This window comes from Motacilla alba, chromosome 9 (assembly GCF_015832195.1).
Source record: "Motacilla alba alba isolate MOTALB_02 chromosome 9, Motacilla_alba_V1.0_pri, whole genome shotgun sequence".
NCBI classification, from domain to species: Eukaryota; Metazoa; Chordata; class Aves; order Passeriformes; family Motacillidae; genus Motacilla; species Motacilla alba.
The window spans coordinates 2348994-2373995 of NC_052024.1; the positions used below are offsets into that span (position 1 = coordinate 2348994).

General features: G+C 43.5%; 1 protein-coding gene across 4 annotated transcripts; it reads right to left on the reverse strand.

The window, feature by feature from the left end:
• On the reverse strand, positions 1-23027 carry KLHL24 (kelch like family member 24). Of its 4 annotated transcripts, XM_038145655.1 has the most exons (9): positions 22908-23027; positions 22697-22807; positions 19637-19732; positions 15248-16235; positions 10070-10254; positions 9071-9189; positions 7814-8002; positions 7194-7382; positions 1-6040 (listed from the first exon to the last, which is right to left on the reverse strand). In XM_038145655.1, the coding sequence occupies exons 4-9, from the start codon at positions 16165-16167 to the stop codon at positions 5840-5842; spliced, it is 1803 nt and encodes a 600-aa protein (XP_038001583.1). In that variant the 5' UTR covers positions 16168-16235; positions 19637-19732; positions 22697-22807; positions 22908-23027; the 3' UTR covers positions 1-5839. The 4 variants fall into 4 exon arrangements, with proteins under 4 accessions (XP_038001583.1, XP_038001586.1, XP_038001585.1 ...); XM_038145658.1 differs by lacking the exon at positions 19637-19732; XM_038145657.1 differs by lacking the exons at positions 22697-22807; positions 22908-23027 and adding an exon at positions 22261-22436.
• Positions 23028-25002: the final 1975 nt, after the last annotated feature.

Consider the following 25002-nt stretch of genomic DNA (forward strand, 5'->3'; position numbering starts at 1 on the left):
AACTATTCAAAAGGCAAATGTTTATTAGATACACTGAACTTTAAAAAACTTTCAAAGAATTATGCAATAAGTATATTTAAATATAACAGGTGTTACTGCAATTGTGCTACATTACAAAATCACTTTTCTACTGTCAGCACAATCTGAAGACCTTAATGTTATATGTGAGATCCGTTACACTGACTCTGGCACACAGTAAGTGGTCTGAGCTTTCCTGTTCAAATGTCATTTGTGCTGCACCAGGCTGTTCTTGAGGGCAAGATCAGCTCTCCGTGGAACTACAGCTTTTATGTTTCAGTAAATAAAGGAACTGGCAAGGAATAACAAGAACTGCTGTTTTCCTCAGCAAAAAATGGAAAATGAAAATATGACTTCAGGCGAAAATATCATATGAGTAACAGTTCAGGAGGTAAACTCTCTTTCCATGGCCAAGCAGTTCCTATTAATCCAACTCCACAGTGCTACAGGTGCACCAAAAGGAGAATGACTCATAGGTCCAGCATTTACACAGATGAAATTACTAACAGTACATTACATTCAAGTCTCTTGATTTGCTTATTGCCATGCTGCACCATATTATTGCTTCATATTTTGTATCTTGAACAAGAGGTTGATGACTTTGGAGAGTTCAGAAATATCACAGAGGCTACTAATACAAGAAACTGTACATTATAAGGACAGGAAGTCAAAGACTAAACTCAGTCCTTTGTCACTGAGGCATTGTTGGAAACAAAAAAACAGCAAAAAAACAAATACTGAGTTCCCTAGATTAAATCTGCCATAGAACTGTAATAATGGAAGCATTATAGGCATGTTCTAAACAAGAAGTTTAACTGTGCTAATTAATGAATGGCAAGATTTATTTCTCCCAGGAGGATATTAACAGTCTGGATAGTAAGACCAATCATAATAAAGGTAACAAACTAGAAGGAGTAATCCAAGCTCTTCTTCACAACAGATAAAAACATAGGTGAATTCAAGGCACAGTTATTTTCAAAATTAACACACATTATTTTCTTTGGAGCTAATCTTACAAACTAAGCCCTAATTACACTATTAACAAGTTGTACACAGGGCCTTTATGTGCATCACTTGTAACAGCACTATCAGAGAATGATCACAAAATAATTCACATACAGATGTGCACACATAAACATACTAGCATTGACTGGATCTCTACAGTAGAAAAAAAGGAATATTCCTGCAAATAGCTTACAGCTCTCAGACAGTAACATTATCATGAACTTGTGTGTGACACAAAGGCAGCGAGCAGGGAACAGAGAGTCACAGCTGGTTTGGGCCTGGTGGGAGGCTGCTGGTTACACAATTGTGATCCATTTTAATTAACGCCATCTGAAATCACTCCATACTGAGGAAACTTGTGTGCTAAACATATTTTACAAAACCCAAAGCACTGCTTGGCCCCCAACCAGGTAGCAGGTTTCTGCTTAGAAATTTCATCTTACCTTGTAGGCTCCTTTTCTGAGTATATGGTGCTCAGATTTTCTTAACCAGGCACAACATTTCATTTGTAATTTATTGTGTACATGAGACTACATTCAGATGAAAATATTTGCTGTGCCTCACAATGATCAAGTCTTGTGAGATTCTTAATACTCTTGAATTGGGTTTTGCCATCTTCAGTGGTAAAAAAGAACCCCACAGCTACTTGCTTATTTGGGCAATTCAGAAAAATGAACCCCTGGCTTTCCTGAGCATTACCACTAGCACACCAGAAGCATATCTGCATCTTTATTGCTCCAGCTGAGTTCAGAGAATTGACAACTGTGAAACATTTTTACCACCTGAGTTTCAGCATCTGGAATTGCAAACTTATGAGCATCCTGAACACCCTGGTTTCAGCAAGCCCAGCCAAACTGCAACTCCCAAACACACTGGGTCTCCTCCTGCCACCTCTGAGCTTGCTCCAATGCTTTTCTCCTGTCTCTGCTCTTCAGAGCCGGACTCAGCTCGGGCTCTGCTGACCAGCACGCGCCCTGTGCCTCGGGCAGGGGGAAACATCGAGTCGCAGGCAGTGAGTGGGCCTGCTCCTTGTTCTGTCCTTGCAGCAAGTCAAACACAAACAGGATAAACAAAGTGTTTACCTAAGGGAATGAGGTGAACTCAACTGTTCTGAGGAAGAAACTGAACAGGCAGTAGCATCCTTGCTCTCGCACACAGGTGACCAAAGCTTCCTCTGAATCTCTGTCCAGGTGAGCATTTCCTCTTCCTCCACTATCAGCCTCTCTCAAAACTCTGCCATATTAAAAATACTATTTAAAAAGCTTCACTAAATTACGATAAGGGTCCATATCAACATAATCTGCATGAACATCTCTGCTTCAGCAGAGTACAAACAAAGCTACCTTTGATGAAAACTGCATTGGTGCCAGTCAAAAGAAAAAAGTAACAGTACAGTGTGGACCCCTTGGTGCTGGAGGGGAAAGCACAAGCCTAATCCCCCAAATGCCTACTAGACACACAGTATAAAATGGAAGAGATTCCACAAATTGTGCCTACTTAACCACTCCCAAGGAAGGAGTCTACAGCTACAACTACAAGATTACCAGGCAATGCTTGCAGCTGATGGTTGTGAAAGGGGAATGCTTCAGCCACAAGCCTAGGGCTAGAGGCTGCACGTGCTGCACTGATCAGTAAGCGATTCAGAACCTTCCAGAAGCCTGGCTGCAAGAAAGCATCAACTGTCTTTTCAATTAACATCACACTGCTAAGAACAGAAGTGGACATCAAACTAGATAAAAATATTTACTCATTTCTGTTTAGCAGAGCAAAGACAATTCTTAGAATTTATTTTTAGGTGTGACTTGGAGATGCTTGAGCCCTCATATGTATGGCTGAAGTTACATCTTCGTGCAGGTGCTCTAGAGCTACCAAACCTACTACCACTTATGATGGAAATAATTTGATTATAGTAGGTGACATTAATAACTTTCTCTCCTAGCTGAGACAAAGGAAAAAACCAAAACCAACTTGCTGCTCAAGCCCATAAACTGAAATCATCTAGATATGTTTAAGAGTGAGAGGTTGAATCTTTGAATCCATCTATACCTAAGTGAAATGCACTGGAGAAGGAGTGGCTCAGGAATGCAACTTCCAAATTAATGCATCCTTCTAGAAAAATTGTACATTTTCATTAAATCAAGGTCAAATTGTTCTTTTTTAGTATATCTAAAAGTAATTGTTGTAACAGAGAAGGCCACAAGTGCAAATTATTTAGAGAGTAAACAAGCAAGAAGAAAAACTCACTGCCTGTTTTAAAGAAATCATTGCTTAAGTAACTGCCATTTAGCAGTGCTCCACACCTGTAACTGTTCAGCTTTGATACAGATTCTGAAGAACTGTAAGCAGAAGTTTTCTGCATCTACATTTCTGCATTTACTGGTTCATTAAACACTGTTATTTTCAAAAACAGGTAACAGTAACAGTACATAAATTGGTAAGAAAAGACAACTAAACTATAAAATTAGTCTTAAAAACCTTGGAAAGCAGTATCTTGTTATTTACACAGTAGTGCAGTATTATAAACACAGATTAAATGACACTGTTCTATACCTACAGAATAAGCACTGTTTAAAAACAGTATAGCATGACAACATTACAAGTCTGAATACAAACAAGAGGAAATCAAAGGAAAGGATGATATTTTTCAAATTGCATCTGTAATGAAGTGCTCCTACAGCCTTTGTAATTTTTATTTACAATGATGGCACAAGCTATATACACTGTTAATACATAAAATCAGTTACAGGGCAATTACTATTGCAATCAACAGACCTTTTTCATAGGTACTGAAATCGCCATTTCAAAGTAAAATTTGGTGAGCAAAACAGATGAAATTTAGAAAAGGATTAATTTATCTGATTAATTTGTCTTATATCAAGGGATTTTCTTTTTAGGGCAATGTGAATGCTCAGGGATTGACCTCCTGATTACATCACTGATATGCAATTATTTGTATTTTATCAGTATACTTATCATAGCAAAAGCAGTGTTTGGTATTCAGCCAGAAACTGAAATTTGTGTCCTTTCCTGAGGTTACAAGTTAATGCATCCCAAAGTGCAGCTCCCAGTGCTCTTTAAAACTCATTACCATGTTACTGAAAATGGTGACTCCCAGTTTGGCATAGCTTCACTGAGGGTCAGAATTTCCATCTCATGAAGAAATACTCTGGGAAAACAGATGAGGAAAGTCCAGTGGAACAAACAACGTTCCAGAGATGGTGCTTGTTTTCACCCTCCTGAGCAAGCACAGAGACCAGAACCCTGAGGCCAGGGCTGGCTCTGCAGGGGTTTTATGGGGTTTTTCTGCCCTGGCACTGACCAATTTCCTTACTGGCTGCTGTTCTCAGAATTCCTTTGAAAGGCAGTTCCTGAGGTTTTTGGTGATTTACAGGAAATTGGTACACAAACAATCCTATTCATTTTCCAACTCCCAAGTGCTATTTCATTTTTTATGAACTTTGTGCCTCAACTGTACAACTGTGTACTGGAATTAAGGAATCCTAGTACAGAAATCTAGGGAGGACTTAAAAAAATACCTTTACTGAAAAAACCCAAACCCAATAATGGTGGTTCATCAAAATACGGGTGCTTCATAAGCTTCAATTATCCAAAACACGTCATATGGCTACATGGACAGGTCCACAGATATTTTTCTGGTGAAAGGAGGAACCCTTCCAGAACTTCCTTATCTCTGGCCAAACAGCTTATTCAGTAGTTTAACTGCGCTACAGTAAGTGATTGTCTGAAGAAAGGCCAAGAAATACTTGCTGGATATTCTGCCATTTCTGCAGATGAGACATCCAAAAGACCAATTTACAAGCTGTAGGGCACAAACTGAAGTCCCCACCTCTACCATCAGGTAATTTATAATGTGATTCAGAAAACTGAAAAAATCCAGAATTCAACATCCTTTTATTTCCTAAATCGTTTAGACATTGCAGTGAGCAAAGAGTGAACCCAGCGACTCTCAGCCTTCACCCATACCATTCAAAAAGGTAAAAACTGTGATTCAAACTTTGCCTCACAGGTGCATGCCTGAACACACTGGTTTTCCAAGTCATGTAGCCTTGTACTTCTTTGCTGGACATTTATGAGCACTATGAATAAGTTCCACAGGCTTAATGTACAGAAGCATCACTGCAGTGTGTTGTAGTGGCTCACCAAACAACCAGTCTGTCCTTCAGAAGAAAGCATTTCTCAGAGAGTTTCATATTTGTCCAATGTAGCTTGTTTTGTTGGTGTTTTGGTTATGCTTTGGCTTTTTGTGTTGTTGTTTTTCTTTGTTTTTTTTAAATTTCAACCCATGCATGATCTGACAAAAAAAAAATCTACTTGGTTAAGCCAAGTAATCTGCTTTTAAGAATGATGCATATGAATTATAATTGAGCTCTTTAAATTGCAGATAATGATCCAGGATGATTCTTTGGGATTTACTTGCCTATGCATTTTTCCCATTAACAGAACCAGAAACACCTTGGAGATATTGCTTTTAAAGACACAGGCACAAATGCTGAAGGCACTTTCCCCACAAAGCTTTCAAGGTTTTAATTACTAATCACACATAGGGCAAACTTGCTGACCACTGTACAATGTCCTGCTCTCATATCAGAGCCCACAGCAGATATAACTGAACTCTGGTTACTGAATAGGTTTGTAGACTTGTTTGGTAAGTTAAATTAACCCTTTTTCTAAAGGCACAGGATATAATTTTCATATGACACTTAGGCAAAGAATTCCCACTTCAGGAATCTTTAAAAATCCTGACTTGCAGCAGACCACTGGATTCATTCTTCTTCTTTTTTCAAGAAAAGAAAAGTTACAGTTTAAAGCCTTTTTCATTATATCTATGAATGGTCACACAGCCATGATACGAGACTGGCCTGGGCATGGCTGCTACTCCTGTGATAATGCCCGTTGCAGGGTCATAACAAAGAATAGTGTCTGTGGCTTCACCATTTTCCCGTCTTCCACCAAGGATATAGATTTTTCCATTACACACAGACATGCCACAATTCTCCTGTTGCAAGAAAACACAAGGGAACACACAGTTATTTAAAAAGCAAGACTTGATTCGTGCGTGTCTGCCCCAGTGCAGGAGGGCAGCACTGTGACTGCCTTTTGTGAACAGCCTGGCCTATAATGTTCCCTCCTCAAAGGGCCAGTGCAGAAAGCACAAAAATTAGGGAAAGCAGCAGCACAAGACTGTTTCAGGTCCAAGCCTTTGCTACATATAGCTCAGTCAAAGGGAACACGGGAATACAACTGAACACTATACTTACCAGTGAAAGATCTGAGATAGGGAAAGGAGGAGAGAACAAAGGTTTTCAGAAGAGGGGCCACTGTAGGTACTATTAATGCAAAAAATGGGAAAAAGGAGAAGCAACTTAGAGGAGCAACAGATAATGAAGAGGGATGTAAATGTGGAGAGGAAAAAAGGTGTGACTAAAATAAGTGCACAAGAAAAGACGGTGCAATGTCTTACTTGAAACAGAGATAGGATTTTATTTCTTCCTCAAAAGCAGGCATGGAAAAAATACTCAGTTAAATAGAGAACAGATTAAAACAGAGGAACAGACGGAAGGCTGGAGAAAAAAGAACAAACTTCTCTTAAGGTAATACTATAGAATATGTGATTGCTGTTTTTAAAAATGGGGAAATGTAACTGCTGCACACACACTTCACTACTGAGTGGACTCGTTCAAATCCTGCTCAGTGTCCCACATGTCGAAATGAGAGCTGTCACTGCAAGTCAGACACTTTCTGTGCTATACAGTGGGGCTTTTTCACACTGTAAAAACAGCCTTCAGTATTTCCTGTTACACTGAAAGGCTTTAATCAATTACAAGGAAATTACTCCCTTCAGTCTAAATGACAACATGCAACAGAATGTAACATCTATACAATGAAATCATCATCCACTATACTGTTCTTCAACAGTAACAGCTCTCAAGCAAAGTCTGAACTGCCTAAGTGACACCCAGCTGAAAGCTACTGGTTTAGAAACTTCCTCTTCTGTGATGTTTTGAGTTACACAGACGAAGAGGTAAATCAAGAATGGAATCAGAGATGTGATTCTAGTATGGTTAAGCAAATGTATGCTTATTTAATGCCAAGATAACAATGTCAAAAAGCACCTTTCAGCTGTCTTTGGGTTTTTGACTGGTAATTACCTGTCTGCTGAATGTATTCTGTACATGCATCCAGTAGTCCTCAATGGGGTCATAGCAGTAAATGGCTTTGGTGAGCCCGCCAGCAACGTAGATCAGGTTGTTCAGGGACACGGCCGTGATACATCTCTTGGCAATGGGGATGGTGGCACGGAGCAGCCAGGAATTGGTATCAGGATCGTAAGACTGAACCTGGAAACAAGCACAGGCCTTTCAGACTGAGAGCCCAGCTGAAGGAACAGCCTGGCTTGCCCACACAGGTTACACAAGGAGAGACAAGGCAGCAGTTCCTCTCCAAAATAATCAAAGTCAATGTACAAACAGATCAATTTATCAATAATTTATACATATGTGCAATGTTTTACAGTGTTTTCCAAGCACTCCCATTAAAGAATTCACACAACTTATGAAGCCAATGATATATTCAATGTATCCATGAGAAAGACCACAGGAACAGTGTATTCCTCGATTAACATTTTCTACTCTGTATTCTTTGTATTAGAATAACGCCACACTCCATCCAGCAAAAAACAGCTCAAACAGATCTCCTGCAGGAACTTGGTTTTAAACCAGCAATCCAGTTTGCTGTGGACAGAAGATGCAACACAACAGAGCTAACTGACCTTGTCGGAACAGGTGTTGTCATCAGGGCCACCCCCAATGACAAAGAGTTTGCCAACACAGCTGGTCACAGCTGGGGAGCTCACAGCCTCCTTCAGGGGAGCCACCTCAGTCCAACGGTTGGAGAAGGAGTCGTAGCACTCCACACTGCTCAGGCGGTTCTGCCCATCGTATCCTCCCACCACATACACCTGCACAAAGTGGTGGAAACTACCATCATGTCGTGTTTGCAGCAGCTATTCCATTTAAATATCAAGTTAAATTAATTTAAAGCTGATTTGCTGGGTTTGTCAAGGGATACATTCCTCACATTTTTTATTTATACACAGGAGGAGAAGAATATGGTGTGAAAATAACAGGTAAAGACTCCCTGGAGAGTTCCATTCAGTCACATGTGGAATGACACTGCACACACATGCCAAAGCATAGTATTATTAATACTGCAGTAGAAACTTCTTATTTGAATAGCTTTTGTTAGAAAAGGCATTCCTCTCTATTTCTCTTTTTTTTAGACAACAGTCAACAACAGCAGCAGCAGCAAACGCCCATCTGAGTTTACCTTTGCATTTCTGGCATTTTGCTTTTTCCCTATTTGCTTACTGAAGTATTTCCTCCTCTCGGTTTGTAAACTCTACTTTCTTGTCACTTCTTTCATATTTAGGAAGCAGAGCTCCTCATTATTTGTGATTACCTTGTTCCCTCTGCTCGCTTAGCTGCATGTTTGACCTCTAAGAAGATCAAGTGACACCACATGCATATCTTGTCTGATTTTTAGTAAGGGAGTCCCAGCTAGTGGTTTTATGGTCAGGCATATTTGCCTTCAAAATATAGCAAAACCTCCCATTTCCACATGACATGTGTTTGCTTAATTTAAATGCAAAACATTAAATAACACTGCTGACATTCAGAGTAGTATCAGTTTCTGTTAACTACATAAATTGTTAGACAGCACTTTGAAGCACAGGCAAATCCAGATGCTTCTTTGCTTCCCAAAAATTTGTTGCTGGGAAATATGCCACTTCAATGATGAAAAAGCAAAACCCCAAAAAATAAATGAGCAGTAAGATGATTTTCATGGCCATGGGTAGTGTCTGACTGATGAAGAGCCTAATTGTTTTGAGTATTTTACTTGAACATATAAACATATTTTTAAATTATTTGATATGAAATACAAAGTAATACCTAAGTATTTTCTTCTCTGTTTCCTTATATACAGCAAACATTCCCAGTATAAAAAAATTAAGATATACTTCTCTTACTTTACCCAGAAGAACAGCCATTTTATGTCTCCATCTGCCTTTATTTAAGGAGGCAACTCTGATCCAAATGTTAAGTTGAGAGTTATAAATCCAGACATCCCGGCTATTGATTCTTCCACCTTTAAAGTGAAACATATGCCAATCTGAATAATTATTGAATGTTAACATGCCTCCCTAGAATGGGCAATGAAAGCTTAATATCCCCTTTTGGGATGTAATAAGGATCTACCAGCATTTATACATAATACTGAATAAGTAATTTGCAGTGGATTTCAAAGATAAAATCACACAAGTTGTTTTCCTCATGCTTTCCTTTCCCATAATGCTGAGATCACACCAGATTTTTTCTTGAAGTTGGAATGCATTTTAATGGCCTTTGCCCAAGCTCAGATTTCCTGTAGTGTCACTACCCAGATGAGACCCTCAAAATGCCCTGCCCGTGGCACATCCCTCCCACCCCTCTCCTCTGCTCTGTGAGCATCTCCTTGGCTTCTCACTTTGTTCCAATGACACAGGCACACACACCTGAGGAGACCGCTGCTTTGCTTAAACCAACACACACAGCCTGCTGTCTGAACCATCAGCTGCACCCTGTAATTTTCCCCTGCTAAAGGACTGAATGTGCTGCTGGGAGAAGCCTGCTTGGGATTTTTTGTCTGTAGTTTTCCCAGCTGTTGCTGCACACAGGCTCCTGCTGTATTTCAAAGCAGCCGTTAGCTGGTCTCTTTAAATACAATTGATGTCCTGGAATCAGCTGTAAAAAACTGCGGATTCATGCCAAACAAGAACTCCAGAAAACACTTTTGTTTACAGGAAGATTGTGCTGGGGCTGGTGTTCACAGCAGCAAGTGACTTTCAGCTGAGCTTCTGGAAGTTCACAGTACAAAGATCTGCCACACTATTTACAAAGCAAACCAAAACAAACACACCCCACGAACAGGACACACGGAAAACCAACCAAAGAAAGAAAGAAGTCTCGAATTGTTTAGGATTATTCACCTGAAACAAGAATGTCATTCCGCAGAGCACAGACAGCATACTCAGACTTGGTAAACTCTGGAAGTTTAGCCAGTGATTTCCACTCTCCTGTCACAGGATCATAGCACTCCGTGTATGGCAAATTAAACCCTCCAACTCGTTCACAGCCTCCAACAACAACTATCACCTCAGAATAACCAGTTGATCTAAAAAAGTGAACACAGAAAATTAAGATGTAGGGGATACTTATTAGTACATGGAGGCCAAACAACACTGTCTTCAAAACTCTGTGAAAATAAAAAAAATACTATTTAGCTTTCACTTCATAACAACAATGAAGAGAGAAAGTAGAAGAAAGAGTCATTTAGCAAACAGGTTTTCACTGTTTCCAGCTGTCTCATTACACAGCAGGTTACCACACTGACAGGACTTCTGTGTAACTGGTGGAGTTGCACTGCACAATGTTCTATGTAAAAACCATGTCATTAAATAACATAGAAAGCCCTTACTATAATAATATTTTTCCTTTGACTGTACACATAGATCAGAAACAGAGCTCAAGCCAGGCCAGAGACAATGAGATGAACAATTTGTTTCACAATGAAACCAGTCTTCATTCCCCCACCTGAGCTTTATAAAATTAATAATATTTTACATCACCTTTACATTTCAAGTGTTTAAAAGCAGAAGGAATTTAGTCACCAAAATAAGGAAAACCAAAAACACCTTAGAGCCAATGCACAGTAAAATGGAAAACAGCAGTGACAGGAGGAAACATGAAGAAATACTAAAATAAAAATTCAAACATGAAACCAAAAACTAGAACTCAGTGGGAATTAATCAGGCATTAGACAGATTGCAATGTACCCAAATAGACGTTTAAGTTCTATTCCACACACTGATTATCATTCTACTAACCAGATGTTTCTGCATTATACATATTCTATATTCACAGCAGTAACAAAACTTATCTAACAAAAATAAATGCACATTTGCATGTAGAGAATCAACCAACTATCTTTGACGTGCAAATCAAACTGTGACCACCTTTATTCCTCCTCTTAGACTTATGATTTCTTGTCAGCATTTGTCGAGCTCCTTTCCTTTCAGAGCATTTTAAAATTAAAGCACTTTGCACTGACATAGTTATTTCGAGGACTGCTGTCAGTTAAGCAAAACTGAATGTAAGATTGATTTTATTTCTGATGAGCCTTTTTGTTGTGTTGTGCTTTGTACTATGATCCCACTGTGAATAGGCATCTCATAGAGCAGACATTCATGCCACTGCTGAGTACCACAGTGTTCTCCCAAAAATAAGGAAGAAAAGACTTATGACTGGATTTGAGGTGAAAGTTACATGATCTGTCCCTCAAGTTCCTAACACGAACTTATGCACATACTCACCTACAAATCCTGATGAGGCTTTCCCTGTATTGAGGCATCATGAATAAAACTCGTGAGCCCTTCTAGCACCTTGTCACCACCCACCAAACTGAAATATTCCATAGATGTTTCTACCCAGAATACTGTAAACAGGCAAAGGCAATGCTAAATGCTAACATCCTACAGGATGAGATAAATAAATGAGATGTGTCTGAGGAATGGCACTTACACACCTGAACTTGTCAGAAGAAACTCCTGTCAGCTCTCAGCTTTGAAGTCATGCTCCTTCCTGGTTTCTATGTATTTACTGTTTACCGGTTTTTGCTTTTTTGAGGAACAACTCTGAAAAGAATCTCTCAAAGGGTAAGAGAGGGGAAGTTCCTGTGCCAACAAAACATTACCCAGGAAAAGAACTTCCATAAAAGCAAGACACTCATCTCATAATTTGCCTTAGAAGCAAGCCCAAAGACACCAGCTAATCGTGTACAAAGAGGTTTGTCTGTTTGCCTGTGCGTTACTTTCTAGATTAGAATTAAGGCCTCCATTCACTCACTGAAAGGACGACCGTGACAGATTATCAATCTTAGGCTTACAACTAAATGAAGCAAAAAACTTTGCCCAGAGAGAGCTTTTCATGAAATGGAGTTTTTCAAGAAAATATTCCTTTAGCACAGCATTTCAAATTCAAAGAGAACAAAAAATTTTCCTAACATTTCAGTACCATATTCTTTCTTCAGAAAAGAAAAATTTTCTCCATTGTATTTTCATGAACGAGTCTTGCTTTGTGCAGGTTTTATGGTTAGTTCCAAATTGGTTTTATTTTCTCAAATGACAGAGCACACACCCATTTTTAAAAAAAAAGTAAAATGTGGTAGGAATACACAAAAAGAACATTCAAGCAAAGGCTAATTCCAGAGAAAAACTAAGGATATATTTAAATGAAGGTTAGAAAAAGCTGTGACCTCAACCAATGGTACAGGAAGCCCTTGTAGCCCTCAAGAAACAGTGAGCAAAGTAACACAGTGTTAAAACAGGCTGTAAAGATTCCAGGAGACACCATCCCACCAAGAACGAGTGCATTAAATACAAAAGAAGGAGTAGAAGACAATCAACATTGTCATACAATTCCATGCATTCCCAAGAGCAGGCTTTCCAGGGGTCCTGAGCTCCACACACACCTCTTAATGAGGTGAAAGCACCAACCAGCACAGCATGAGCAGGACAGAAGAACTTGTGGTAGCTCAAACAGATCACACTCAAAACCATGGTAATTTCAGAAAACAAATTACAGAAATCCAAACAAACTACAGAAATTCTGGTAAATCACTACTTTTTTCTTCCTCGCTGTTAAATCAATTTTGGGTAGTAAATGAGGTAGCAGATAAAATGCAAAGTGAAACAGAAAACCATCTCCAAGTGGGAAAAGTAAGGGACTACATTAAAGCTTTCCAAAGGCAACCAAAAAGGACACGTTAAAATGTGTAAACATCCTAACTTCTGGTTAAAGAGCACACTCAGGTACTGGTACCAGACAGCTCAACAGCAGCCGTGAAGACAGTCTGAAGATAACTCAAAGCACACAGCAGTTCTGGGTATGGAAGTGTGTCACTGCTCACTGCCTGGTCTCAGCTTGCAGATTTGGTGTGCAACACAACAGGAGGGACAGGAGGGACAGGACAGGCTCACAGGGAGCAGGAGGGACAGCCTCAAGATGTCACTGTTGCAAGTCCATAACTGAAAGGCTGCCTCAGGAAGACCTGCATTTGGCAAGGATGCCTTAGTGGCAAAGAGAACAGTTATGCCACACTTGAAACTTTTATTTAACTCTTAACTTGCCAGGTAACTCTTCACCGGCTTCAAAAAGAAAAAAAAAATCAAACTGAATTGCAATGTAGTCTGTTCTTTGAAAAAACTAGAACACATTTCACCCACGGGTGCATCCACCCACGGGTGCATCCATATCCATACAACTGATCACAATTTATATCCCAAAGTTTCACTAAAAGCACTGGTGTAGGAATTTTTTTATCCTGCAGCCTGTCTCCTTTTAGAATCAGTTTATATAGAAAAGATATTGGAAGAAGACAAGAAAAAAGGAAAAGAGCTCTCTCCATTGCCCTCCTCTCCCCAAAGCCCCCACAAAATGTCCAGAAAAGGTTGATGAAAACCTGGGAGAAGGGGGACCTGGCAACTATTTCAAAATGTGATCCCTTTTTGCTATAGGCAACGGAAACAAACAGACAATAGAAACAAATGACAAAGAACTATTCCATGAATGTAATGTAGAAAAGGGGAAAAAATTCCTGCTGGGACGCCAGCCAGTTTTTCTCTTTGTAAATGACTTCTCTTGTTCCTACCTACTCAAACTCCCACTGCAGTTTAATAAACTCAGCAGTAAAACCAACAAACCCTCTGGCTTCAGAAATCACCTGTATTAGGCAAGGTACTTCATCAGAGCCCCACTCTGGGGATGTTCAGAATTTCAAGCACATACATCCCCCACGCTGACAGAACTCCTGAGTGTATTTGCCTTCCTCAGCCAATTGAGTAAGAAAAGCAGAACAAACACCAAGCCCAACACTGCAGCTTGCAGCCCCTTCCAACTGTCTGAATTCCCGTGGTTCCTCCCTCCAGCCCAGAGAGAACCACTGCAGCAATTCCCAGACTGCTGTGATCCAAATGCCTGCTAAGACCTGCCACGGCAGTGCACAGCTTAGAAAGCCTGGGTGGGAGCAGGGCTGCAGGGACTTCAGGATGAATTTCTTCTCTCATGGCAGGACTGACGACTGGAAAGCCACTAATGGGGCAAACACTGCCAAGTGGGTTTTTTTCCCCTTAAGCAAGCCTTTAACACCTGCCAAAAAAATAAAGGTTCCCTGCAGAGTCACTGTAGAGCAACCACATATGAGTAAGAGTAAACAAAGAGGAGTAACTCCTAATACAATCTGTCTAGACCGTCATTGCATCACCTTAATGTAACATACAATTTTATAAAAAACAGCTCAAATCAGCTGCAGTTAACAATGAACTATCATCTCTACTATCACTGACATGAGGCAGGGAAAATATTTTTCAAGAAAAAAAGAATCATAATAGCCATTGCTCATAAATGCCACTAATGGATTCTTCCTCATTTCTTCTTGCAACCTCAGTCACCTATTTGTGTAACACATTATTAAGCAGCAGCAATTGTGAATTATTAAAATGTCACCAAATGAGCACAAAATACTTCAGGAACTGTTTCATTATTTTTTAAAAAGACAATATTTGGTTTATTTACAGTTAACAACCTGTTCTTCTGCTGTCTATTACAAATACATGTGCTACTCCATCTGTAAAATATTTGTGATGTAGCAAGGAAATGCTCTGAAAACATAATACCCCCATCCACATCCTTTGTGGTGTGCTGTACGTTTACATGGCTTTGTTACAAAAAGAAAGCTAGGGAAATGGAGTGGTTTTCCTGGCACAGCACAGTAAGCTCTCTTCAAGACAATGCTATTGTATGAAGTAACTTAAGATCTCCCCTAGCAAACATTAACCTTAAGAAAGTATTTTACTTGCAAGGTAATATAACTTCACTTACCTTTTTTTAGAGCAATGAAGTGCTCTGTGTAATAAGACTCATTTATGCACATTCTCAGACATGTGAGCTTCATGCATGTGGGGAAGTACAGAAGCGCAACTGCAGCAGCTCCAGAGTTTAGCAAAGTAAAATAATCTGCAAGACACTTTTCTCCAGGCATGCATATATCAAACATCTGTACATCAAACGATGCCCTTCAGCAGAAAAAAAGGTTAGAAGAATTTCCTCACCTGCGAGGCCTAGTTCTGGGAGACATCATCTCGTTTCCGAGGATGTGGTATCGCCTGGCTTCGTGCAGCAGCTGATAGCACTCCGGGGAATTCTGAATCAGCTGGTCCACTTCCACAGTCTGAACAAAGTAGTTGGGGTGCAGGAGCGGGAGCCTGACGTGCGTCAGGAGCTCGTGGAGCACGGGCCGGCGCAGCTCGACGGCGCGGTACACCCAGCGCATGACGGCCTCGAACACCATCTCCTCCTTACTGATCACCAGCTCGTCGCTGCAAATGTAATCGATCAGCTCGTCCTTCCCCAGCTCCAGGAACTCTTCGTGCTGGGACACGTCCTCAAACGTCTGCAGCGCAAAGTTCCTGCACTTGGTGAACAGCGTCTTGAGCGAGTGCGTGTCTGCGAAGCGCTGGATGCCCAGGCAATTGCAGGGATCCAGCTGCTCCTCCAGGAACTTGGCGCAGGCGTCGCGCAGGACGCTGATCTGGAACAGACTCGACGTTTCGAACAGATACTGCACGTTCTCCGTCGTGATTTTCACCTTGCCCGTGTACACGTACTGCAAAAAGCAATCCATGGCTTCGGCAAAAATGCCGTTGATCTCCACCAGCATCTCCCTGCTCTCCCTGTGGTCGTTGCAGAACATGGCTCTGAAGTAGCTGCTGCAGGCCGAGAGGACGGCGCGGTGGCACGGGAACTCCCGGCCCTCCACGCAGATGATGACGTCCGTGAACAGCCGGCTGTCTCGGAATTCATTGAAGATCTGGAGAATGCTTTCTGCGTGGGATGATCCCGAGGAGAAGTCGAAAAACTCAGGGCCTGACAACGATTTTGGGTCCATTTCAAAAACTTTCCGCTTGGTTGCAGGGGAATCTCGTATCCCGCTATCCTCTCTATTCAGTCTGCGTCCCAATATTAGTACCATTGTTACATCAGTTGGCTATAGAGTCATTGAGAAAAACTTGCAGAGGTTCTCCTTCTCAGTGCAACGGTCTGAAAAATTAAAACACCTCAGTATTCAGTCTGACACACTCTTAGCTGCATCACAGGAATTAGACAAGATACTTGTTTGCTCACTCTAAGAATTGGTGACACTGTTGACCTTTCTTGGAGGTGGCACAGGGCAAATCAGTGTGCACCTTGCCCAGGGCAGTGCAGCACTGCCAAATGTCAAATGCAAAACATACCCAGAAAACAGCTGTTGTGGATGGCAGTTTCTGCATGTCCCAGAATCACTGGTACTGCATTAGTGTGCAAGATAAAAAATCTCAAGGTTTTGGCTCCAGCAAATCACCTGGCTGACAGAAGCCAAAATTCTTCTACTAATAATGATCAAGAGCTTCGACTTCTCCCTTTTTTCAGTGTGATCCTCATTTCAGCTGGAGCCTCCAAAGTACTAATATAACAGCACTAGTGAAAAAGGGGGGGTGGGGGGGAAGCCTGAAATTTTAAAAGCAAAAATTTAATTGAGTAACCACTCCATTTTCATTATAAAGTCTATGATAATGAAGTCTTGTAACACTAGAGTTAAATAACAATCTGATCTCAACAAGTAACCTTGACAGTAAGTTTTCACCTGCTCATTCCTAACGTCTCAAAATTAGTTCACTGATAATCTATTATTCAATTAAAAATTAATGTAAACTGCTAGCACACAAAAGAGAATGAACGATGAACTACATTTTTTGTGTAAAATTACTGGAAGTATGAACGAAGGGCAACTTGCTGAGGACAGCGAAATTTTCTGTTTCCAAACCACTACTGGCAAAAAATTATTAGCAGAAGTTTTTGCTTGAACACCTTCCAGTTTCAAGTACAAGTGTAAAGGTTCCTCCCAGCATGCAAACACACTCTCATTATCAGAACACTGAAGTTGCAAAAATCAAATACTCAAACGTTTGGCATGTGCCAATATTAAGGTGTGTAGGGGAATAAAATGCAGCTGACTTTGCAAATAATGCATGTAAGAGTTAGTAAGAGCAACCAATCTACCACAACAGGGCTTTTTGCCTCTCCTGACCTTAAAAATGACCTGGATGAATGTACACCAAGACATACTGAGGTAGCAAAAGGCTGGCAAAGCACCCTCTTGGGCCTGGCATTGGCACAATTCCAAATGCTTGCAATATTTATTTGTATGCCTAAAAGGCCACAAACTGAATTATTTTTAAGTTTATGGAAATTTTTTTCATGCCTCCCAAGGTTTTATTCAGTTTCCCTGAATCCACAGTCAGGAAACACCAACTCCTCACGGCAACTCCATTTCCTGATGAGCTCCCGTCCTCAGGGCTGCAATTACCCAGTCCCAGACTGGCCATGTCACCACTTAATATAGAACACAATGAACGTGCTTTTTTTAAACAGCCTTTTTACACAGCACCTTTAAAAGGCACCATCTGAACAAACAGCAAGGAAAGAATGCAGGCTGTCCCTTCACTCATTCAGAAAAGAGGTTCTAAAACTATCCGGATCTCAATAAATTTTTTCACACAAATTTACAAGGTAGATTCTTGGTCTGGGGCTCATTTACCCTACAACATACTTCGTTTTAATTTGACTTAAAATAGGACTAGTTGTCACACTGATGCCTGAAAAACGCTGTTGCAATGAGCCTATCTAATAACTGGTTGCTTCAGAGAGACTAACGAGGCACAAATGGACAATCTGATCTGTAGCTGACATTCTATCCCACTATTGCACAATCACTTCACCCTGCAGTGACACAGCCCCGATACAAAACAACACCAACAACCACCCCCGGCACCTCAGCAGCTCTGCTGCCAAAATCTTACCCCTGCACTGAATTTCAACTGCAACTAACTAGGTGCTACTCGCATGAGGAAGTGGGCAGAAACAAAGCAGAAGCAGCAAAGGAAATATAACAATGTAAATATAAATATAAACACAAAAGGCTCAATTCCAGCATCACAGATTTAAATCAGATGAATTTCACAAAAGCTAATGGATCTTTTCCAAAGACAGCCTGAAATGAAAAGCAAGACCCTGATGCTGCAGGAAAGGGCAAAACACAGCAACTAAGTAGAAATTCTTCAAGATGACAGCTTTCTCATTATGTGAGAAGTTAAGACAGCATTGTATTATGCAATCATTAATAACCAGAAACAAGGGCTCTGGGCTGCAACTGCTCAGTGAAGGAAGCAATGTCTTCTCTGTGCTTGGAACATCACAAAATTAGTGGTCAGCAAACGATTTTTATTTTTAATGTCCTAATGGTTTAAAGAAATGGGAGAATGAGAAAAAAATCCACAGAGTTAAAAACTACTCAAGGGGATAAATATTTTAAAATCACAAATAAGATACTAAAAAGGAGAAAGAACTCCACTTCATAGCAGAACATTTTTTAAATGTATTTTCCTTCAATTTCTGTCCAGTTAATTACTTCTGCAGGTTTGCTTCAGCAAAACAATTTCACAAGCCTATCAGTAACCGTGTCACATGTTCAGCTCTATCACATTTACTGTTGCCTTCCTGCAAATCTTGCTCTAGCAGTTTTGAAATGTCACCTTCCAGCTGCCAAAGTGGGAAAGGCAGAGGGGAATCTGTGCCTGAGGCTGAGCTGGAAGTTGTGCAAAGGGGGGAAACAGAGCAGGATAGACCTGTCTGCACCCTTCCTGTATGCAGAGGTACTTTTATGCCTTATCTGCCTACAGACCCTGCACTGTAAAACACCAGTCATTCAGAGAATTAACACTCTCATCTCTTCAACAAGTTTAAACAAAGCAAAAGGAAAATATAATTTCTCCAGCCCCCCCCCCCCCCCCCCCCTCCCCAAAGACAAGTACTGGGAATTACTTGATCAAAGAGAAAAAATCTACTGGATTGCTTGTCTGAGCAAGGGTCAACAAGGACCTTAAGCATTCAGAATCTGCCCATCTGAAAAACTAGAAAGGAAAAACAAATCACACTTATAATCAACAGGTTTTACAAATGCTTTCCAAACACAGAGACATGGCTCTGACATGGATGTTACCTCACACACACGTATTTCTGAGCTAAGCTGGGTTCACCACGAGTTCAGGTTCCTCTATTTCCTTCACCTACACCATCCGTAAGCTTGTCTACACAAGCTGCTCCTCAGAAATACCCCAAAGCCCAATTCAGAGGCTGCCAGAAATCTATAAAACGTTTGCCCTGACACCTTTTATCAGTATATCCCCTTACATAAAATAGTGTTATGTTCCACTGAACTCCTCCCTCCTCTACTGCAGCCCCTCGATGTGCGTTTCCCCTCTCCCCTCACCCACAGCAGTGCCAGCCGCCGGGTTCCCCTGCCCTGCGTGTCCCTGAGCTCCGGGCCAGGCCCTCCAGCGACACCCTGGCCCCAGGTGCGCCCGAGCTCCAGAGCTCGCCCTCGGGGTGTGCTTTCCGGGTACCTGAGGCTGCGCTGGGCTTCTGCAGCTGCCAGGGAGGCGACGTCCAGCCCGTGCCCGCCGCTGCCAGCACCTGGCGAGGCCTGGAGCGCTGACCGCCTGTGAGGGGAGACAAGGAGGCGTCGGGAAGGGCGGGGAGGGCCGGGCCAGCAGCACCGCACGGGTCCCGGCTGCCGTCACCGTGAGCAGCAGCACCCCCGCAGATACCCCGAGCACGCCCCAGAACCGAAACCCAGTACGGGAACGGTGTTTTCGTGCCGAGGCCTGGGAACTGCAGCTGAGGTTGGTTTTGTGATGGGAGATAAGGCGGTGGCGGCACCGCAGGTGCGCGGCTACCGAGAGGCAGAGAGAGCGAACCCCCCGGGCCCGCAGCCTCACACGTGCTCTTGTTTGGAAAGGAAGAGGGCGTGGGGAAAACAGCATAACCTTTCCCTCTGACAAAAAAACAAAAACAAAAAACAAACGCAACATTTCCCCTTCCTTCATCTTTGTGATATGAAAAAGACCAAAAATGTTGGTTTTAAAGATTTTTTTTTTAAATAAAAATTGATATTCAGGATTGGAACGTCTAAGATGAAGTCTTTAAGAATACCGATTAACTAGTAAACAAGAATTGACTGTGATCGAACTGATTGATAAGAGTGAGCTGAACTGCAGAAGTTTTTTATTCTAATGAAGGACACTATCTTGATTTTAAAAAAAGAATGTCAAAATTCAACAGTAATCCAAGCTAGTGACACACACACAAATAAGCCTTAAGTGCCCTCAAAAGTCACCCAGCAAAAAACAGGAACTGATTTGGACATCAGCGCCAAGGTTATTGAGGAAAACAAAACAAAATCAAGCATTGAAAAGGGAAACCTTGAAACTGCAAAACTCTTTATGTACCGTTTTGTAAACGAAAAGGTCCTTCAGAGGAGAAAAAAACAACTTAAATGGAGAAAAAAGTATGGAAAAAGCACACTGCGTAGTACTATTCATGTATGGGGAAGAAACAGTGAGAAAGTCCCAATCCTTCCCCTTTGGCTTCGCTGTCGTTCTTGCACGTGATTCAGATTTTGCTAAAACAAACCCGAGCCTGAGCCCCGGCCACAGTGTTCCCAGGGCTCCGGGGTTCAGCCAGATGCCAGCACATCCCACACCGGGCAGCGCCCGCCGGGCTGGAGCACGGCCCGGCCGCCCGGGCGACCGGGAACGCGGTGGGGAAAGCTGCAGAACGGACCCGCCCAGCCCCGGCAGGGCCGGGCAGGGAGCCCGCGGGAGCCGCAGCCGCAGGGAACAGCGCGGCACCGAGAGCGAGCCGAGGCGACGGAAGCGCGGCCGGAGGCGGCGGCACAAAATGGCTCCTCCCGGCCCGCCCTCCAGCTCACCTTCACCCCGGGCCGCCGCCGCGGCCCCCCCGCGCCCCGGCCAATCCGCGCCCGCGGCCCCGCCCCCGCCCGCCCGCGCGGCCAATCCGCGCCCCCGGGGGGCTCGGGGGGCTCGCGCAGACCCGCGGGACGCAACGGCCGCGGGGGCACCGCGCGCCCCTCGCCCGCTCTGCCCGCCGGGCCGGGAGCGCAGCGCCCGCCGGCACCGCCGCGCCGCGGGGCGGGGGAACGGCGACAACAACAACAACAACAACGACAACAACATCAACAGCAGCAGCAGCAGCACCGCACACCGCAGGACGCGCACCGCCGCGGGCCCCGGGGCTCCGCCGCTGCCCACAGCCCTTCCCCAACGTGGCACCGCCGCCCCGCGCTGCCAGCAGAGCCCCGGACGCGCTGTCCCCTCCGCGGCGACTAACGGTGCCGGCCTACCCCGCGTCTCGGCCCCGCGCCCCGGCTGTCCCGCAGTGGCCTCCGCGCCTTCCCCGGGGGTTCCCGGCCCGCCGTGGGGCACCGCACCCCTCGCCCTCCCAGCCGGGAGCGCGCCCCGCCGCCCCGCACTCACAGCCGGGAGCGCGCCCTGCCGCGCTGCGCCCCGCGGGAGCCGCCGGGGCCGGGGCCGGGGTCGGTCGGGCCAGGTGGATGGGCGCGGAGCGGAGCGCTGCGATCCGGAGCGGTGCAGCGCGCTCGGGCCTCTCCGCCGCCGGTCGTGCTGCCAGCGCCGCTCAAAACAAAGGGGCTGGCGGGGCATGTGACCTCCCAGCCACCGCACATGATGTCACCGGCTCCGCGCGGCCCTGGGAGCTGTAGTTCTGCGCCCCGCCCGGTGACGGCCCCGCTGCCGGGCGGCCGTCAGCGCCCCGGGAGGAGCCGGGACAAACGGCGGGGACGGGAGAGCCTCGGCGGCAGCAGCGATGGATGGCAGCAGGTGCCGTCGCTGCGAGCTCTTGCCATCGCCGTCCCTTTGCCGGGGTTGGGGGAGCACACCCTACGTACCCCACAAGTATATCCGACCCACCCCGCCCCGTGAGCAGGCAAAAGCTTCAGGTGCATCGAAGCAAGCGGTTGCATCGGGAGGGCATCTTCCAGCGGGACAGTCCCTTGTGCCGACCCTGGGGAGCCATACCGAAGCTCTCCAGCGAGAGCCGGCTCCAAAACTGAAAACAACACCCTGTCTTGGGGTGGGTGTTCAGCCTACATGACCAAAACAAAAATCATTACATGAAAAAAATTAACCAAGATAGAATCTTTGTCTACCTGAGCTACAGCTCCACCCAATTAATTCAGAATTTCCAGTTCCTCTTCAACAGTAACACAAAACAGAGTGTTCCTGTCCCTGCTGACCACGGAAAGCCAAGGTCATCTTTAAGCTGGGACATTAAAAGAGAGCTCTTCTGTCACAGCTGGGGGTCTCAGTGGTGGCAGCCAGTCAACTGCAAATATAAAAGCAGGACCCTGGTGTCATCGCCCTGCAATTTCATGAGCAGGTCTGAGCCTGTCCTGGAGCCCAAATTCACTTCATATCCGAAGTATTTGGACACTGGCCCATGCTCCAACACAGGCTGATGGAACATGCCTGGGAGTATGGAAATTTATTTTTGTTCTGCCCTTTAGCATAAGCAAACTTGCGAGCCCATAATGCAGAGCAGCGAGACGAGGGCAGGGACATGCATGCTTAAATTAAGATCATTACCTGGTACTAAATGAGGCCTTATGCAACGCCGTGGAGCTGATGTGAGCAGGTAACTGGCTGTGCTCTCCTGTTGTCCTTCCTAGAAGGATGACCTCCCCCTCTGGCCCCTTACTGCCAAGGAAAAGGAAGAAATACAAGTTCTTCTATTAGCTCCCTCCTACTTTGCTGTCCTAAATGTTGGATAGCAATCCCAGGCATAATATATCTTTACCTTTTGGTGAACCTCCCCGGTGTTCTGACCCCAGGATGTTCCCAGGAAGTGCACCCAGCCGTGTGCTCCTGGCAGTAGCTGACTGTGATCTGCCCCTGAAACTTGAAGAGGAGCAGAGTGTGCTCAGGACTCCAGGGCTGACCCCCACCTCTCCCCTCCCTGGAGCAAACCAGGCTCAGATTTTCATAGGCTAAACAAGCTCTGATTTCTCCTGGGGTGAGGTAAATTGCAGCTTTGCAAAACAGTTAGAATTATTAATTAAAATTTAAAAGGCCGAGTTCTAAAATTAGACTGAAAATGTCAATTGATTTTGGTATGTAAATAGTTTTCACATAGATCTTAAACAATTGAAACCTTCAACTATTTTCCTGCAGAGCTAAAACTCAGAACTGCTTGACTTCATTAGAAGTGAGAGCATTCAGTCCATCTCTGCCTGGAAAAGCAAGAAGGACCCCGGACAACATAAACAGCAAAGAGAAAATCAGCAGCAAGTTCACCTCATAGAATACAGGTCTGTTGCAATGATGTGTTTCACCCACTGATTATAGGAAATATTAATAACCTGAAGTCTTACTTGTTACAAAGACATTAAATCTAAAAGTATATGGCCTAATAAAAATGTTTTGCTTAAAATAGATTTCTTATCCTTTATATCCTCTTGTCTGCCCCCGTTCTTTGAGTCTGTAACTCTTGGGGTCAATAAGAGTATGTAGAGTTCACTTGAGAAAACATAACTGGGATTAAAGGAATGAGTCAGAGGAAGGAAAAAATCAAAACAGGATCAAGATACCTCTGCACTGGCTTGAAGCAGCTATTCTGAAGGGACTATGTTTACTCCAATAAAAACTGCACGTGGCAAAAATATCTTGAGTGAAGAAGGTAAATGGAGCATTTAAAAAGAAAATACTAATTAAAAATATTCATTGAGCCATCAATCATTTAATAATGTGCTCATGTATGCATGTGGTCACATCCAGGTACTTCCAGTTCTGAAAGCCAACGTCACTGAGGATGTCTGAAATTAAGGATACTTGAGTTGCCACTACATCCTATTGCTCTTCATTCCTCTGCTAGCAGGGGCATTGGCTGTTCTTTCTCAAGCTGCGCCAGGCATTTCTCTCAAAATAAGCAGTTGTACGCTGCCTGAGAAGCTGAAACCAATTATTAAAGATTACTCATTTCTATAAAGCTTTGTTAATACTTTTTTAACAATGTAAAGCACTTGTAAAGCATTTAGGCCAATGTTTTCCAAACAGGTTGGTGATTTTGGAGATTTTGAAGGCTTCTTCAGGGCACTGGAAAGGTTAAAAGCTAAAATTAGAAGCCTATGTGAAGGTTCTGGCATGCATCCACCAATGTTCATGTGTTTTTCTGGTGGTGTTGGATTTGAATGGCACTGCTGGGCACTTTTCAGACACATTTCACCGATGCACTGGGCCACCTAAATGGTTTGTGCATTCCTCCAGGTTAAGGAATTGGCTGTTTTGGGAAGTTTGAGCCAGTATGCTCCTGGGAACTTCCCTCTGCTGTCGGGAGCATGGTAGCTTCTTGCCAGACCTAAAGGTGTTCAAGTGGCTCACACAGAGAAAAACCCCAAAAAAGTCCATGATTACTGCTCTTGGGCATCTATGCAAAACAGTCTGGGGAAGGGCTCAGATCTGAAGGAGGGAAGAGGTCAAAGTGAGCCACAGCAACCAGAGGAGGAGGCTGAGGAAGAGCAGGAAGGGAGAGGACAGTCTAAGCAGCACGTCCCTTACTCCGATCACTGATCAGAGAGAAGAGAGCAGCATGTAACTTGGACAACATTAAAAACCCTGAATGCAACACGGGGAGGGTATCACTGGATAAAAGAGAGGATTTAGACATTTGAGAAAGATGAGTACAGACTGACAACTAATAACCAACACAAGGAACGTTACGAAGAGCTGTGCAACAAAGGGAGCAGAGACGAAACAGATCCATTAGTACAAGGAGGGAGAACAGATCTGACATTTGTATGAGAAGTTTTAGTGGTCAGAAAACTTAAAAAAAAAAAAAAAGGTGTTGTTGAGTGACATCACTGCGGAGCCTGACGCAAGTATGCACAAAATTTAAT